This window comes from Ovis canadensis, chromosome 26 (assembly GCF_042477335.2).
Source record: "Ovis canadensis isolate MfBH-ARS-UI-01 breed Bighorn chromosome 26, ARS-UI_OviCan_v2, whole genome shotgun sequence".
NCBI lineage: Eukaryota > Metazoa > Chordata > Mammalia > Artiodactyla > Bovidae > Ovis > Ovis canadensis.
The window spans coordinates 18,535,796-18,554,859 of NC_091270.1; the positions used below are offsets into that span (position 1 = coordinate 18,535,796).

General features: G+C 44.2%; 1 protein-coding gene across 1 annotated transcript in view; it reads right to left on the reverse strand.

Annotated features, from left to right (window-relative positions):
* CSMD1 (CUB and Sushi multiple domains 1) overlaps positions 1-19,064 on the reverse strand; it is a 2,061,903-nt gene that overhangs the window by 11,241 nt on the left and 2,031,598 nt on the right. Inside the window, exons 60-68 of the mRNA XM_069573063.1 lie at positions 18,094-18,267; positions 17,464-17,637; positions 15,901-15,974; positions 13,899-14,010; positions 11,097-11,276; positions 7,638-7,682; positions 4,702-4,860; positions 1,782-1,894; positions 974-1,061 (exon numbers count right to left, since the gene is read on the reverse strand). Of these exons, the coding sequence (XP_069429164.1) occupies positions 974-1,061; positions 1,782-1,894; positions 4,702-4,860; positions 7,638-7,682; positions 11,097-11,276; positions 13,899-14,010; positions 15,901-15,974; positions 17,464-17,637; positions 18,094-18,267 (1,119 nt within the window). The remainder of the gene's footprint in view (positions 1-973; positions 1,062-1,781; positions 1,895-4,701; positions 4,861-7,637; positions 7,683-11,096; positions 11,277-13,898; positions 14,011-15,900; positions 15,975-17,463; positions 17,638-18,093; positions 18,268-19,064) is intronic.

Genomic DNA, 19,064 nt, shown 5'->3' on the forward strand with positions numbered 1-19,064 from the left:
TCCACATCAACATGTAATCTTTGTTCTCTAATGACATATATTGAATTAAACTGTCTTATATTTAATATAACACATTGCATAAGATTGATGTAAGAAGCAATTCATTTATGATATATGTGTGAGATATTCAGGTTATTTCTAACTTCAACTATTAAGAAAAGTCCTGCTGTATACATATCTGAATATGAAAAAAATCATAGTCACATTTGTCTGATTAAAAATCTTAGAGACAGAATTTTTTATAAAAGATTATTGTCAAATTATACACATCTACTCACACACTCACCAAAAATGAAGACCCAAGTGCCTTTTTCTAGTCCACACCAAATCTGACATTCTCATAGCTGAACATGATCTATCTTTGTTACCATAATACATATTTTTCAAGTTAATAACATGTATAACATCATATATGAAATGAATCACCAGTCCACATTCAATGCATGATACTGGATGCTTGGGGCTGGTGCACTGGGATGACCCAGAGGGATGGTACGGGGAGGGAGGAGGGAGGGGGGTTCATGATGGGGAACATGTGTATACCTGTGGTGGATTCATGTTGATGTATGGCAAAACCAATACAATATTGTAAAGTAATTAACCTCCAATTAAAATAAATAAATTTATATTAAAAATATCTTTTCATAGTTTATTGGCCATTTTAAATCACTCTGTCTTAATGATATTCTTAGGGTAATATAGTATGTTTATTCTTTGAATTTCCACTTTGCTTTCTTCCCATATTTCAATGTATTTCTTTGTATATTAAAGATATTCTGTGTCTGGCATATTTATGCCAGCTGATATTTCCTGTTTTGCTTGCTGATGAAGATTTTTTCATCCAGTTGTAAAATACATGTCTCTCCTGTTATTTTTGTTTGTTCCTTCCAGTCACATTTTCTATTGCATTCAGCTCAGTCACCTGCAGACCAGCCTGATATTTGATTTGAAAAATGATGTAAGTGCAGCATACCTTGCCTTTCCAGCTTGAATTTCCCAAAGTCTTTTCCATGTATGTCACCTTGAAAAGTAAACCCTCCTCTTTCAAGTCCGGATGATACCTGATACACATGAAAAGGAAGAAAACAACAAAAATTAACCATAACCTCTTTTTTTATCATAATATAAATATTATTTCTATTTAAACATTAATGGTTAATTAGTTTAAACATTTGTCATTCCTTTGAGATTCCCATTTATAGTTAAAATTGAGAAATACGGATATGAACTTTCAACTAACAAACTGTCTCATTTTGATCTCCAAAACAGTAGTAAAATTTATACCTTATTTATAGGTTGAGTATCCTTTGTGAAGGGGGACACATGTGAATTACCTCAGAGCCTGCATTATGTGAAACTCAGTGTGTTACAGCAACTGTCTCCTGTGTATCATGTGAGGCCCTTTACACTCAAGTTTGATGATGAATTAGTACAGAAGCACTGGACTAACTTGCAAAAGAGACCATGAAGGGGCATCGGGGTCTCTCTCAGCACGTGCAGGGTGGTTACTGTGGCTTTGGGGAAAGTCTGGCTCCACTGTTACAGTGGGGTGTGGTCTGCATCTAAGCTCTTGTGTGTCTGGCAGGAACAGCTTGTCGTGCCGGGCCAGTTTCTTTTTGGTCTCAGAGACAGCTTTCTTCCATCAGATGATGAAGGCCAGGGCGAGGGCCCTGAGTTTTCACAGTGCAGACAGGACCCAGGTCATCTTGGAAGGAATCCCTGTTGGTGCCCCCAACTCTGTGCAGACATGATGATTAGAAAACCCTCCAGGAAGTACTCACATAACCATCCAGTCCCCAGTTATCATTCTCAAAGTTGCTGACGAAAATATCCACTGGACCTTTTATCTGAAAAGCTTTCAGAAGTAAGTGGGCCTCCTCCTTCTTGTAAACACCTAGGAAAGGATCATGAGTTATTCTTACATTGCAGAAATGCTTATGGAAAGGAAGGTAGGCACTTGGCCCATTTATGTGGAATATGATATACAGAGGATAGTGTTTTCAATAACAGCGATTAGTATTTTAATTTTTACAGTTTAGCTGTAGTCTTCCTTTTTTCCTAAAAATCACCTCTTATTGAAGTCATTGTCTCGAGTAAGTATTGTCTACTTCACACAATTCAACATGTTTATCCTACAGGAGGAAAAAAAGTAATATACACTCACTTATATTAAGTTTTTTAAATTCATCATTTTTATTCTGTTGGTACTCACTTCTGAGGACAGGGGTATGTATTATAGAAAAGAATAAGATACAAGACCCAGGGGATTAAACTACTGTGTATGAAATAACAAGCTAGAAAGATATATTGTATAGTACCAGATATTTTACAATAATTTTAAATGGAGAATAATCTATAAAAATATTGAATCACTAAAAAAATGATGTCTTGATAAAAACAGCTAATGCTCAAAGGACACGTGGAGAGTTTGTACACAATTCTTACAAAATTTCAGTGTGGGAAAATGTAAATATTTCTAAATCAGTTAAAAAAAGAGAGAGACCATAAAAATAGCCCCAAATATAGCTACTTATATAGATGAACTGTCCTTATTAAAATGAAATGAATGGCTTGGTGGACAAAGGCCCTCTGAGTGACTGCTGAATGGTTTCGTCCAGGGTGTCTGGGTGTGTACTGGGGATGTGGGGGGATGTGCCTGCAGCTATGGCTAGTTCTCTACCCAGAGGAGGAACCAAATGAATAAGGAAACAAGGAAACAAACAGATATTTAATAATAGTAATAATGAACCCAAACGCCTTCTCTGCAGAGAGACAGGTTCAAGGGAAGGTCACACAGTTTCAGCAACTCCAGCAGTTAATTCCCACTTTCTCCCATTAGAGAAACAGACCTCTAAAACATTGCAGGAAGACTGTCCACTGGCCAGTCACACAAGAGGAATGGAACCCATGGGCAAGAAAGACCCATGGATGGGGAGGACCGCCTAACGAGCTGACTCTGGGCTGCTATCCATCGCCACCATCAGCATCTCTGTGTTCTTGGCGTACAGTTTAACCTCTAAAGCTCTGAACCCCATTTCCACAAACTCTTAGTAGAGATAAGATATATGTATTCAGGAGATTTTTATGGTGATTAAATTACAGCACCCCATAGGACACCAGGTCCTGGCTGGCTTTCCAGGAGCATGACTTGTCCTTCCTCCTGTATGCTTCTTCCCAATCAGACTGTACACAGCAGGTGGACTTCTGTCTAGCCACTGGGACTCAGTCTGAACACCTCTTGATACAAACTTTTCTCCAGATCCAAACCTAACTGCATCAAAGTCAAACTGGAGAACATTTCGTTTGGGAAAAAAGTCCAAACTCCATGAAGAAAAATACTATCCAAAGGACCTGGGTGAGCCTAAGAAATCTGAATATTTTACAAAGTCTCAGTTATTCTGATCCAGAACTAGACTTGAAATCCCAGTCTATCTATTTATATATTCACAGGGTCAAGGTGCAAAGCAATCTTGGGGACCCTGGACCATGGATTCATAAATGAGTACCTGTTAAAAAATCTGTGAGTATGGGTTATTTTCCTTTTCCTAAATCCAGAGTGTGTGCACTGTTTTTAGGTGTTTTCCCAGGGCTTCCCTGGTGGCTCAGATGGTAAAGAATCTGCTTGCAATGCAGGAGACCTGGGTTTGATCCCTGGGTTGCAAAGATCCCCTGGAGGAGGGCATGGCAACCCACTCCAGTATTCTTGCCTGAAGAATCCCCATGGACAGAGGAGCCTGGCGGGCCAAGGTGCATGGGGTCACAGAGTCGGACACGACTCAGTGACTCAGCACAACACAGCAGCAGCCAGGGAAGCAGGAGAGTGAGACACGAGGGATGGGAGGAGTCCTGAGCGGCTGCCATACTTTGTGGAGGCGAACCATGTGTCTGTCTAGTCGTCAGTGACGTGTGGGTGCCCCTCAGGGGCCCTTTATGTTCAGAACCTGGGCTGGGACTTGTGGATAACATAGTCTGAACCCTTTGGAAGTTGTATAAGTGAGATAATTTGAAAAAAAAAAAAAAAGGCAGTAGGTTCAGTCTCAAGGTGATTCTGTGTCCTGTGGGTTGATGCTCTCAACCCACATGGGCTGGAGATTCTAATCACTGAGATCCTGACCACAGAGCTCAAATCCTACTCCTGCCCTGTCACTTAGGAAGGCCACTTAGTTTTCCTGGGTATCTCTTTTTTTTTAACCAGTAAAAAAAGAAAAAAGAAATGTTAATAATAATACTTAAATCAGAAGATTGATGCTAGAAGGAAATGAACAATATATATATATAAAGCACTTAAAAGTGTCTCTTGCTTAAAAATAAACCAGAGTTGGTTCTTTTCTTTTTAATTGTTTTTTTTTTTTAACTGAGACAGATCAATAAAAGCTCACCAGGAGCAAACAAGTTTTAAAGAATGACAGCAAGGGGATATCAAAACTGTGAATTTTGACGATGTGACTATCTGGACGTAGTCATATCTTTGATGTAACATGATCTGTGTGTAATCTGCAGGAAATTAATTTGCTTTTCTGTACTGGTTTTGTAACCTTTTAAATGAGGAAACAGAACCATCCTGCCCCAGTCACTGACATGACCTAGTGAGAGGCAGCAGGTGCAAAGCCCAAGTGACATCAGCCAGCACTTGGCCTGTGTTGGTGCCCCCTCAGCCAGAAGACTGACGGAGGGTCTGGTGAGGGAGCCCCGGGTGCCTACCTGCCAACTTCAGCTCCCCCTGGGAGTCAGTGAACGTCGCGTTCACTTTGCTGCTCGTTGCGTTGAACCAGTCGACAGTCAGGGTCGCAGGCTGTCTTTTCCCTAAATATTCGTAATATCCCTTCCACACCGAATGGATGAAAAACACATCTGAAGGAACTGTGGGGGGAAAAAAACAGATGAATGTTAGCACACACAGAACAATCACATTAGACGTTTTAATACACAGAAGGCACAGCATTGCTCATTAAGACAGCACGACAGTGACGATGGTGATGACGAAGAAGACCTGTCTCTGCGTCCCTTCACAGCAGGATTGTAAGAGTCAGGTGAGCCGGGCCGGGAGCAGGCAGGTTACTGTGGCGTGCAGACAGTCATGTCACTGGGGTGGATGCCAGCACACCTGTGTTACCAGATCCGCCAGGGCCAGCGTGTGTAGTGAACTGGGACTGCGGACACTAGGTCAGGTCTCATCAGTCAGGCTGACCTGCAGACCGCTATTGCTGTGTTACTGACTATCCGAGTCCACCTGCTGTGGGGAGACTTAGGAGGCTCAGAGGAACTGACATCTGCCAGGGCCCTTCTGCCCTCAGAAAGCCTGCATTTCACAGCACCACTCTGACTGCTCAGACCCAGCTTACGGAAACAAAGATGCTTAATTTCCCAAGATCTTCATTTTGTAAGTAAAGCCAATCTCTCATCTAGCTCTTCTGCACTACTCTAATCCCCCTGATGAGAAATAGTCCAGAATTGGTAAGAAAGCTAGACTAAATGATGTCAAAAACCAAAGGCAAACTGTCTTCTTAAAATATTACAATTCATCTGGGACAGGAATTCTTACAAAGATTACTGAGCTATTCTCTCTTTTCACTGGTTACAAACAAACCTTTTCACATTTCTGCTAATGAATAAGTATAAAATCCTGCTATTTTTACAATATTGCTGTAACATTTTACAGGGGAATTGATGTAAATATGCATCAGTGAATCCACTAAATTTCTCTCTGCTCTATCTCATGATATGTGTAAAATGTTTAGTTGGATGACATCCACCGTGAGTGGGACTGGTCAGAAGGTACTTTTGGACTTCCTAGGTATGCTTGTCTCCCTAAATGTGTTTTTAGCAAATGCACTTATGGCCAACGTGTGGTGAGGTCAAAGCACAGAGTCCCTGGTTGTGCTTTTCTTTCCGGCTCCACTGGACGTTTGCCTGCTTTCCCAGACAGGCTGACCCTAAAGATGTCTCCCAACAACAGGACAATGTCAGCAGTTGCTAGGGCTTTGATGGACCCAACTTCTTAATAGTAATAGTTTTAAAACTCAAGTTTGAACCAGAGACTTGACACAGGCCTCTGACACAGCTGCTGATTGATCAGGACACTGAGCAGGCCCGTTGTCAGCAGTATCACCGAGGCCCACTTTTCATCAGCAAGCCCAAGATGCCTCGTCTTCCTTTTCTAAAATAGCCTTTTAAACAGTATCCAGATCACTTTCCCAACTCGGAAGGGACACACCCAGTGGAAGCTGTGACTGTGCCTAGGTCCTCTCTTTGGCGGGTTGGGTGGGCCAGGCGGGCTGGGCAGCAGGAGCAGGTTGGCGGGGCAGCTCCGAGTGTGCTCAGCTGCGGCCACTGGGGACTTGGAGGGTCCTTTTTGGTCCGTGTTCTCTGACCTGCTGCTGGCGGTTTGCAGTGTAATGTAACCACCACAGTGGAGGTGCTAGACTGTGTGCCTATACAAAGAGGCCCGTTTCATCAGTGCTTCCCTTCAGAGAGGATAGGGCACACTGAGGTAGAGCTGATTCATACTGATGTTTGGTAGAAACCAGTGCAATATTGTAAAGCAATTATCCTTCAATTAAAAATAAATAAATTTTAAAAAGAGCCTGCAGATTTTTCACTGCCTACAACAAAACCAGCAAACAAAGCAGAACGAACACCACCACCACCACCACCCACTGTGCTTTCTTCCACTGCAGTAAATGTTGCCTGGATAGAGCACTGATTTCTCTGTTTGATTTTCAAATAACATTTACATAGAATAGTACAGAAAAACATTTTAAGGTAGGTCTCATACTTCATGGTGTGCAATGCATGAATTCCTTTAACCATGTTGGAACTTTTTGTCTCATTTAAGAATTAAATGCAAAACCCAGCAACTGTGACTGAACTTAACAGCATTTCACATGCTCTCTCCACATTTGATCCTGGAACGGAGTTTATGGCTAAGAAACCAGTGTGAAAACCTGAATTCAGAAAACACCAAAAAATGCAACTTACCTAAGTGTTTTCTGTTGTATTTTTGTTTGTTTGTTTGACTTACATTATAACTTGGGGACACACGATATTGTTTAAATATTCTCTAAATTTATAACAGCCCAGGTGATTTGGAGTAATGAACATCTTCATTAAGAAATGAAGCTGCACCCTTCCTGTTTGCTACAGCATGCATTAAGCAAGGTATCACACACAATAGAAAGCGAGAATTAATGTATCAGAGGTAGAGGATGGAGATACTTGGGGAAGGATGTACCCCACAACTGAACTGCTGGAATGCTCAGCTGTCATGATGTGTTGTTTACTGTAGCATCCTCGTGTGGAGGAAAGACGCACAACCCTCTTTATAAGGCTCTCCGTTATACCACATTCTGGCTCAACATTTGATGTGCACTTCTGCCTACAAAATGCCCAAGGTACCTTTTTGTAAAACAGTGTGAGACAATGACAGAGGTTTTCCTTTTAAGTATTGTTATTCCATTAACAAACCACGGTTATGAGAGAAACAGGAACCTGTGTGGGCTTGGTGTTTTAAATAACTGAAACTTTAATTTTTTTATAGACTAAAGGAATCAGAAATTTGTTTCTTTGGCTGCACAGAGTATAGTAGAGAACAGATAATCTTATTTGATTTAAATCTGTAACTGTTCTGGTATACAAACCTGGAGTTTTAGTAACTGTTTCATTAACTTCTCTCACTCCTTTACCTACAAGTAAAAAGACAAATTATCACTTTCAAAAAACATTTATTTTTGAATAAGTTTGAAAAAATGTCAAACCGAAGCAATGTTTGTTTCTCCAGATTTCTTGAATGCACAAAATAGTAATATCTTATACATCTCCACTTTAAACCCATATATTCACAGCATAATGTCCTTTGCTTTTGTGGGAAAACTGAGTTTCTTAGTGGAAATCAATTTGGATCTGACTTGTGCATTCAGTGTGCTACAACAGAGAGCCTTGTAAAGGAGGGTGTTTATACCCTTTCTCACTCCTCTTTGGGATCTCCTGCCCCTAAGGAAAGGTAATTTATGAAATTACTTTGTAAAGAGTTACAATCCATCTCAATTTTCCAAGTCCCCACCCTGATCAATGAACTCACGAATTAGCACTGAACATCAAAATACTTCCCCTGCAAAATGTTTAATTTGGTCTGTCAACTTAGATTTAACTCATAATCTCTTTGATGTCATAGTTTTGTATCAAACTACAAATTACTACTTTTTTTAAAAGTATGTATTTGTCTATTTCAGTGAGAGAGAGGAAAGGGAGACATAAGTGACTTAATTCCTAACATGAATTTGACTGAAGATTTATGAGGGGATTTTGACAGAAAGTTGTTTCTGGAGAATTTTGACAGAAAATAGGGAGATTCCAAGGACATCCCAAATCCTGAGGGGCAGAACGAGTTTCCGAGGGATTGCCGAGGGGCAGAAGAGGGGATTCCTGAGGGGCAGAAGGGGGTTTCTGGGGGATTCCCCATCAGCAGACGGTGGTATCTGGGGGATTCCCCACCGAAAGAAGAGGGTTTGGGGGGGGGGAATCTGAGGGGCAGAAGAGAGTTTCTGGAGGAATCCTGAGGGCAGAAGGGAGTTTTCCGGGAATTCCCCACCAACAGAAGGTAGTTTCCTGGGGATTCCCCACCAGCGGAGGATGGATTCCGGGGATTGCCTGACAATAGAAGGGAGATTTCAGGGGGATTCCCCACAGGCAGATGGTTTCCAGGAGATTTCCCAGCAGTGGCAGGTGGTGTCTGGGGTATTCCCCGAGGACAGAAGTGGGTTTCCAGGGAATCCTGAGGGCAGAAGGTAGTAAGTATCCAGGGGAATCCTGAGGGGCAGAAGGGTGTTCTAGGTCGGGGGGAATCCTGAGGGCAGAAAGTGGTTTCCGGGGAATTCACCACCAGTGGAAGGTGGTTTCCGGGGATTCCTCCCTGACAGAGGTGGTTCCCAGGGGAATCCTGAGGGCAGAAGGGCATTTCTGGTGGAGTCCTGAGGGTAGAAGGCGGTTTCTGGTGAAATCTGAGGGCAAAAAAGGGTTCTGGGGGATTTCTGAGGGCAGAAGGAGCATTCTGGGGGATTCTTCACAGCAGAAGGTGGTTTCTGGTGGAATCCTGAGGGCAGAAGGGGTTTCCAGGGGAATTCTGAGGGCAGAAGGGGATTTCTGGTGGAATCCTGAGGGCAGAAGGAGGTTCTGTTGGAATCCTGAGGGCAGAAGGGGGTTTCCAGGGGGAATCCTGAGGGCTGAATGGGGTTCTGGATTGGAATCCTGAGGGCACAATGTGTTTTCTAGGGGAATCCTGAGGGCAGAATGTGGTTTCCAGGGGGATCCTGTGGGCAGAAGGGGGTTCTGGGATGGAATCCTCAAAGCAGAATGTGGTTTCCACGGGAATCCTGTGGGCAGAAGGGGGTTATGGTGGAATCCTGAGAGCAGAGTGTGGTTTCCATGGGAATCCTGAGGGGTAGTGTGGGGTTTCCAGGGCAGTCCTGAGAGCACAAGTGGATTTCTGGTGGAATCCTGAGGGCAGAAGGGGTTTCTGGGGTTGAATTCTGAGGGCAGAATGGGGTTCTGGTGGACTTCTGAGGGCTGAAGGGGTTTCTAGGAGAATTCTGAGGGCAGAAAGGGGTTCTGTTGGAATCCTGAGGGCATAAGGGGGTTTCTTTTTGGGACAATCATGAGGGTAGAAGGGGGTTTTCAGGTGAATCCTGAGGGGAGAAGGGTGTTTCTAGGGGAATCCTGAGGGCCGAAGAGGATTTCTTGTGCGATCCTGAAGGCAGAAGGAGGTTCTGGGGGAATCCTGAGGGCAGAAGGGAGTTTCTGGGGGAATCCTAAGGGCAGAAGGTGTTTCTAGGGGAATTCTGAGGGAAGAAGGTTGTTTTGGTAGAATCCTGAGGGCTGAAGTGGGGTTCTGGGGTGGAATCCTGAGGGCAGAAGGGGTTTCTAGGGGAATCCTGAGGGGCAGTAAGGGGTTCCAGGGAATCCTGAGGGCACAAAGGGTTTCTGGTGGAATCCTGTGGGCAGAAGAGGGTTCTGAGGTGGTAGAATCCTGAGGGCAGAATATGGTTTCCAGGGGAATCCTGAGGGTAGAAGGGGGTTCTGGTGGAATCCTGAGGGCTGAATGGGGTTCTGGGCTGGAATCCGGAGGGCAGAATTGTGTTTCTGGTGGAATTCTGAGGACAGAAGGTAGTTTCTGATGGAATCCAGAGGGCTGAGGGGGTTCTGGTGGAATCCTGAGGGCAGAAGGGCATTCTGTGAATCCTGAGGACTGAAGGGGGTTCTGGGCTGGAACGCTGAGGGCAGAAATGGGTTTCCGGTGGACTCCTGAGGGCAGAAGGAGTTTTCTGGTAGAATCCTGAGGGCAGAAGGGGTTTCTAGAGGGGATCCTGAGGGGCAGAAGGAGGTTTCCTGGGGAATCCTGACTGACATAGAGAATTCTTTCCTTCAGAATGGAAAAGTGCCGACTACACACAGGCTCCAAGAAGCTCCTCCTAAAGGCGTGGGCTGCATCTCACTGTCATGTCTGCTTCTGTTGCTTTGCATCATGTCCAAGTGTGGTTTGGTGAAGAAGCTGAAGGTGTGTTGCTGTCAGCTCTGACTCGACGTTACTTTTATATGGAAATACACAACTTTGTGAGTCATTAGTACATCATTCTGGTATTAATTGTTTTTGTAAGTTTTAAAAGTGGAACCAATGTCAAGGACACATAAACTTATATTCTACCACTAAATAGCTGTGGCCTGAAAAATAACAACCTATGTTATATATTCAGCAACGTTGGTGATCTTTGCCCATTTTCATTAAAAAATACATTTTCCAAAGACATACTGTATTTTATTTTCCTTTTAACTCAGTGTGTTTTTCTTTGACTTAAAATGGAATTTGCAATTAATGAGACCTGCACCTCTCCTTAGCTTGTGCTGCCTCTGCATTCAACACAGACTGCACACATATTCACACACACGGCTCACACACAGCATGCACGGATTTGGGGGAAGGGTGACGGACAGTGCCTCCAAGAAGCTACTACTTGGGCATCTTCCACCTGGACACGAGCCTGGTGGGCAACTGACACTCATCCTGGTCTGCAAGGACCCACTGTCACTTCTCACCAGTAACTTACTTTTACAGACAGGGGACTTCCCTGTCCATTTCATGTCTGCTTTACACGTCCTGTGCTCAGATCCACCTGCGAGGAAGAACCCCGGATGGCAGGTGTACACCAAGGTGTAGCCAAAGGTGGGGAGGTCGATGGCTCTCACATCTGCATGGGCTGGCGTTTCAGGCTGGCGGCAGGCGTGAGCTGAAATGGGATTTAGTCCATTAGTATGTTCACTGGAGCCTAAGCATGTGTATCTAAGGAAATACAGAGAAAGAGATGGAAATGGCTATAAAGTTAGTTTACCATTTAAAATTGAGAATACGGGAGCTTTACAGATCACTGTCATTCTGGTCTCTGCAGCTTACAGCACAGCAGAGTCTTGGTGTTGCCAGGTCTCTCTCTTCCTCTCCCTCCACCCCTCCCTCACTCTCTCCTTCTCTGTCTCTATCTGTCTGTCTTCTATATATCATCTATCTATCTAGTCTCCTTTGCATACATGTGTATATGTAATTATGAATAGAAATTTAGAAATCATAGCTTTAAAATAAACACTTCTGACATGCTGTTAAGGTAAGTGGGGCCTCCCTGGTGGCTCAGATAGTAAACACTCTGTTTGCAACGCAGGAGACCTGGGTTCCATCTCTGGGTCAGGGACATCCCCTGGAGAAGGGAATGGCTACTCACTCTCGTATTCTTGCCTAGAGAATTCCATGGACAGAGGAGCCTGGCGGGCCATAGTCCCTGGGGTCACAGAACTGGACATGACTGAACAATTAACACTATGATAAATGATATGTTAAATTTCTTAAAAGAGAAGCCCTTTAAACTAAACACAGACAGATTAATGTATATTTTAAAATATGCTTTGATTTTTGTCCAGTGCCAACTAGCAAATTTACTGCTCAGTTAAATGAATAATTAATTTTGGCCAAAATCCACTGTGTGTCTAGAAAATTAATTGAAATATAGATTCTTATTTCATTTAAAATATCATTTAGGAGTAAATAAGGTTGTAATTGTTTTTGCTTTTTACTTGGCTAAGTTGTGTCTGCCTCTTGTGACCCCATGGACTGTAGCCTGCCAGGCTCCTCTGTCCATGGGATTTTCCAGGCAAGAATACTGGAGTGGGTTGCCATTTCCTTCTACATGGGTTCTTCCCTACCCCGCAGGATCAAACCTGCGTCTCCTGCACTGGCAGCCAGATTGTTTACTGCTGAGCCCCCAGGGGAGCCCCAAGGTTGTAATGTGCTGTGCTGTGTGCGTGCTGTGCTAAATTGTTTGGGTTATGTCCGACTCTTTGGGACCCTGTGGACTGTAGCTGCCAGACTCTTTTGTTCATGAGATTCCACAGGCAAGAATACTGGAGCGGGTTGCCATGCCTTCCTCCCAGGGATCTTCCTGACCCATGGATCAAACCCATGTCACTTACTTATGTCTCCTGCACTGGCAGGTGGGTTCTTTACCACTGGCGCCCCCTGGGAAGCCCCATGCTTCATCTCAAATAGCTTATCATTCTTTATAGAATGCACATTTATGTCTCAAATAAAGGATGTGGCCAAGTATTATAAAACTAGCTTATATTATTAACATCACCAATACAATCTTTTTTTAAATATAAATTTATTTATTTTAATTGGAGGCTAATTACTTTACAATATTGTATTGGTTTTGCCATACATCAACATGAATCTGCCACGGGTATACACGTGTTCCCCATCCTGAACCCACCTTCCACCTCCCTCCCCATACCATACCTCTGGGTCATCCCAGTGCACCAGCCCCAAGCATCCAGTATCATGCATCGAATCTTTTTAAGTATTGTAATATTTTTCACTTTGACAGACTTTCAAGGTGGTGGTGGTTTAGTTGCTAGGTCAACTCTTGTGACCCCTAGACTGTAGCCTGCCAGCCTCCTCTGTCCATGGGATTTCCCAGGCAAGAATACTGGAGGCATTTCCATTTCCTTCTCCAAATTTTCAAGGTAATGAAGACCTAATGTTAACTAGTTCCACACACAGACACACACATGCCTATGTGTCTATACATACATATACATGCACGTATGTGTGATATCTGTATAATATTCACAGGGGATTCATGTAAAGATTTAGAATAGAGATGATAGCTTTGAAATAAATGCTGATACATAAATAGACAAAATTCACAACATACATACACAGAAGATCCTTGTATATAGGTAACCTAGTAAGAGTTAGATACTACGTTGCCCTAGATTGGTAGAGGATGAAAGGCGGATTACTAATCATTACATTTCTCCCAATTCTCATGATTAAATCACAAAACAAAACTTGGTCCTAAGTATTTGAATTATCAATTCATATAGACTCCAAAAAGAACAGTTTAAGCCCCTGTATCAGTGCTCTGAGGAGTCGCATGGTCTTTAGTGGCCTGAGGTGAACTTCCTAGGGGAGCAGGACACATGCCTGTTTTCTCTCAGTGATGTTAACCAGCATGTTACTCACCGGTCTTTGGTTAAGGACAGTTTCTCAGGCTTTGGGGCCTGGGTATCACCGGGGGTGCCTGGGGACTACAGACTGGGGTCCCCCTGCTCCTCCTCACCCGACCTGCCCCTGGCCCCCAGAGCCTCAGATACCGCAGGGGTGTGCAGGATGGGACTCAAGATTCGAACTTCAGCCAACTCTGGGTGCTGCTGCTGCTGCTTCTAGGGGATAAGACTCTGAGAAATGAGTTTAGGGAATGGAAAGCAAACAAAAATAAGCCCCTCACTGTTTCTCAGGAAGGTGAATCCTTCCAGCTGCTGGAGAGCGGACAGGCCCTGCCCTTGCACAGGGTCACACTTACGGATGCACTCTGTCTGGATGCCGCTCCACGTCAGGTTCGCCAGGCAAGTTCGAGTTGTAGAGCCTTGGACGTGGTAACCTTTTCGGCACCGGAAAAACACCATGCTTCCAACCTGGAGGGGAGAGCCAGCAGCAAGCTCAGAGGTGGCATGGACACACTCGCACTGGAAGCAGCTCCGGGGTCAGGCCTGAGTCAACGTGCGTGTGTAAAACGCGGGTCACAGTGCCAGACACCCCTGTTCTTGTTTAGTTGCTCAGCTGTGTCCAACTGTTTTGTGACCCCATGGACTGCAGCCTGCCAAGCTCCTCTGTCCAAGGTATTTCTCACACAAGAATACTGGATTAAGCTGCCATTTCCTTCTAAGGGGATTTTTCCAACTGAGAGATCAAACCCACATCTCCTACTTGGCAGTGTTAGACACAGTACAGGTTGTTCAATGGATCATGTGAGGTCTTAGATACAGTGACTCATGATTATTTAGAAACAGTTTATTTGGGTAAAAAAGTATATCTTTTTTCTTTAGTTTTAGGCTTGTCTCTCTTTAGTTTGTGATAATTTTCTTTTCCTTTTCTTTTTTTTTCCCTCTGCTAGTCCTATTCTGGGCTTCCCAGGTGGCTTGGCAGTAAAGAGTCCACCTGCCAGTGCAGGAGACCTGGGTTCGATCCCTGGGTCGGGAAGATCCCCTGGAGGAGGAAATGGCAACCCACTCCAGTGTTCTTGCCTGGAGAATCCCCATGGACAGAGAAGCCTGGCGGGCTACAGTCCCTAGGGTCGCAAGAGTCAGACATGACGTTGAGACTAAACAACAAGTCCTATTCTAAGCAATTAGTGCTTGTTAGCAAGTTAATTTAGCATTTTCGGGAACTGGCTTGGAGATTGACAAGGACTCCATCGTAGAATCCTCCAGAACTATTCTTCTGATGGTCTCAGTCATCTCTCTAAAAGATGGCATCTGGGTTTTAAAATGGTTAGTAAATCTGGCCTCGGGTCCAACCTGTTTTCCAGGATAGTGTAACTACTGTGTCATAAGGGGAATGGTGGGCTCACCCCTCCCGATTAGCTTCCCGCAGCAGATCACAGGACTGCGTCACCGAAAGCAATCGTCATGAAGCTTCACTTACCACAGGCCACATGCAGGCGAGTTAGGGATCTTTGGAACCAGGAGTGACCACAACTTGGGTTTCTCACGGTGAGTTAGTGAGAACACCCACATCTTATATTTTCTGGTATTGCAATATGTTCAGCATATGCCAGAAAATGTTACCTGAAGCTGTAAGGCCACACACGAGACCCTGCATAAAATGCGCTAGATTTAGCCCTGGGGACCTGTGAGGCTGTCCTTGCAGAGGGAGCCAAGGCTGCCAGGAGGAGCCAGGGTGACATCAGGGCAATCAAATGAGGACAGTCCACACTTCAGGAGAAAGGAGGGGAAGTGGCTGAAGAGAGACTGCTATTCTCAGTGAACGGGAGCAGCAACCTGAAAGCAGTGTGTATGTTTAGCGCTGGCTTTCAAAGCCATCTGATCAGAGAGCCTGAAGTCACTCAGTTGCTTAAGATGGTGAAATATTTTATTTCAAGCTTCTGTACTTTCCATCTTCAGGTATTTCTCTGATACTCGTGTTAATGTACTTTGAAGGCATTTTCTTCTGTTTTTGTCTCTGGAATTTAATGTCATTCACCTATTCTGTCTGGTCACCAAGTGGGGTCTTCTTATGTGAATCAATGGAAAATCACCCTGATTTGAGATTTGCTGTGTCAATTCAGCTGACAGAAAGAAATATGCATGCTTTCAAACAGAAATGCATATACCAATTAATCCTGTGTGAATAAGAGACAGTTGAATCAGTTCTAACAGTTAAAATAATAAGCAGAAATCCTCTCTGAATGGACTATATTTGGGCAAATGTAACATGAATCAGATATGCTACATAAACACATGTATATTTAAGTTTCAATTACATTTTCAAATAGAGAAAACCATAGTAAAATAAAAATGGAATACCTCATATCCTCTTGAGCTATTCTGTATTCCAAACTGTGGAGTACCAGGGTCTGGACAGGTGTTATGAGCAGGATCTGAAATTCACAATTAAAAAAAAAAATCAGAGAGAACCAGATATGGTTATTACAGGAATTCTAATATTTTTACTAAAAGGCCTTACAAAATTCAGAAAATTGTGTTTTGACAAGTGGGCAAGATGTTTTGCAAGAAAATTAAAAATTAAATTGCTATTTTCATCTTTTTTCTGACTTCTTTAAATGTTAATCTTTAGTGCTTTATCAGACTCTAAATTGCCCTGAATATTGTTTTCTATATCAGAACAAACACATTCTTTTCCATTCTCTGGTTTAGGTTTTCTCTACTGACATACTGTATTGGTTAGATAATGATATATATAGTCTTCAATAATTGCATATTATGATCTTTTATTTTTTATTGATTTAATTAATCACCATCTAATTTGGTCATACATCTTAAACTAATTTTCCTAAGATTTAAAAATGTGGAATATATTTAATGGTTCAAAATAAAAGCATATGGTAGACCAACAGTGATATTTTTCTAAAAAACTGTAGTACTTCAGCAATCAATGAGTGGCTTCAGTATGTCAGCTCTCCAGCTGCTGATGGGAAAACAAAATAGGTAACTGCAAAAAAGTGTTTTCAAGAGAAACTAACCTACTAGGGGGAAGAAAAAAAAATTTTTTTTTAGTTTTTCAGAAATAGCTAAAATAAAGCAATAGTTTTAGCCCAATGGCAGTAAACTTTTATTAGAAAAAGCAGTGTTTCAAAGAAATTATTGTTGACACTGTATTTTTAAGTATATATTTACTTTCTTAGAAAACACCAGGGATAGAAGTCATTCCCTGCTTGCTGCGTGTGTGCAGAAGGCCCTCTCCTGCTCGGGGAAGCAGGGTGCGCGGAGCGGCGGCCATCACTCACTTAGTCTGCAGGGCAAGGTGGAGGGAGGCTGGGAGGGAGGCAGGGAGGGTCCTGGTTCCTGTGTCACTGACGCAGTGACTGTCGACCAGTATAATTTCCACCTGAACCCTTCCTAAGAGACAGATTAATCTAAAAATGAAGGGTTTAGGTCATGCAGAGAATCTCTTTTAACCTGTACGTTTCACTTCATGTTGGAAGGTCAACAGAGCTCGCTTGACCCTGTAGCCCTTTCAGCCGTGGCTGACAGAGCAGGCGGTTTACTGGGGAGCGGGGGTGGGCTGGGGGAGAGGGTGTCAGGCTCTGAAGTGGGGGGCCCTTCTGGTGCCACGGCAACAGTGAGATCTTCAGCAAACTGGTCTTTCCCCTGAAGATCGCGGTTGTCAGCTGACGTGGGCAGAGAGGGGGCTGCCAGGGTAAGAGAGTCTAGGAGCTGTTTTTACATGAATTGTCGACGTCAACTCCAGGCTTCGCGGCAGGATTTAAAAGAGCCTGCCATCAGCGTGGCTGGTCAGCACCTGCACAGAGCATCTCGCAGGAGAGCATCACCTGTGTGCCCACAAACGCTCCAGCTTTAGAATGAAACGCCCTCTCCCCACCCCCAGGGCAGTCTTGCCATCATTACCGATGCAGGTGGGCTGGACGCCACTCCAGGTGCCGTCTGCCTGGCAGACTCTCCGGGACGACCCCACCAGGAGGAGGGGCGACTTGCACTGGAAGAACACTTCGGATCTGTAGGTGAAGCTCTTGCCGCTGAGGCGCCCCTCGGCAGGGGTGCCGGGGTCCCCACAGAACACAGCTAGAGAAGACAAGCAGGAGGTCAGTGCACAGTCTGTGCCCCTGGGTCACGTTAGTCTATTCAACTTCTCTAACTGCTTTCCATTAAATCCTCCCATTAAGCCCTGGAAGGCTCAGTGGGTAAAGAATCAGCCTGCAATGCAGGAGACGCAGGTTCGATCCCTGGGTAGGGAATATCCCCTGGAGAAGGAAATGGCAACCCGTTCCAGTCTTCTTGCCTGGAGAAGCCCATGGACAGAGGATCCTAGAGGGCCATAGTCCAATGGGTCACAAAGCACATACACTTTAAATTCTTAGGAATCAGTGATGAAGAAAAGCACAGAATCTGCCCTTGGGCAACGGGTCTTAAATGTGGAGTCTTTAACCTATTGCACCCTGGCTACGAGTCCCCCAGACTCTCCTCCTTAGACTGCAGCCCGAGGTTTGTGTGCCGTGGTCTGTGCTCCCGAGGACTTACGCAGGCACTGGGGGACCTCGCCTTTCCAGACCCCTCGGCCTTCGCAGGAGAGGATTGCGGGCTGGGAGAGCTGGAAGCCGTGGGCGCAGCTGTAGCTGATGCTGGCACCCCAGCGGAAGTCCGTTCCTTCCACCTTCCCGTCCTGGACCGGAGGAGGCTGGCCACACGTGACGGCTGTCAGAGAACAAACAGGATTCAACATTCTAGAGTTTCCACCACAATACAATGCTCCAAGGCCTCACATTTTAATTTCACCCACGTTGCAAAAGACATCTACAAGGGGCTGAATTCTTTAATAGACAAATTACTGAAGAAGATAGTAAATCAAAATAATAAAATTTCCTCTAACATTTCCTCATGAATTTAGATCAAGTCCATAAAAGAAAGTCAAAACATATCCCACCATAAAAGAAGGTGGACTAAACAAGAAAGGCTCAGTCTATAAGACAAAGGAGAGACTGTTGTTCCACTGACGTCTTTGTACGATGGTTACCAGAGGCATATTCAGTCAGAAGCATGGTCCTATGACATGAGTACAAGCATCTGAGTTTATATAAACAGATGGTAAGAATTTCTTTATCTGTACTTTTTCCTTTATATAAAAGAAAAAAGTGACGTCATGAAAGTGGAAGTGAAGTCGCTCAGTCGTGTCCAGCTCTCGGCGACCCAGTGGACTGTAGCCAACCAGGCTCCTCTGTCCATGGGATTTTCCAGACAAGAGTACTGGAGTGGGTCGCCATTTCCTTCTCCAGAGTCTTTATATAAAGACAGCATATAGTTTCTAAAAGACACAGGCTGCTGATGCACTTGCTGAAGAACTGAGCACTAACACTTGCGTGGTTAGAGAAGACCCTGTAGGAAAACACTTTGCCAGGATTCTGTCACATCCAGGGGCTTCGAGGGAGAGCACTCTTCCCAGGAGTGACTTGACCACTGGTGCTGGCATCCGCCTGGCCCACTCCAGCCATTAT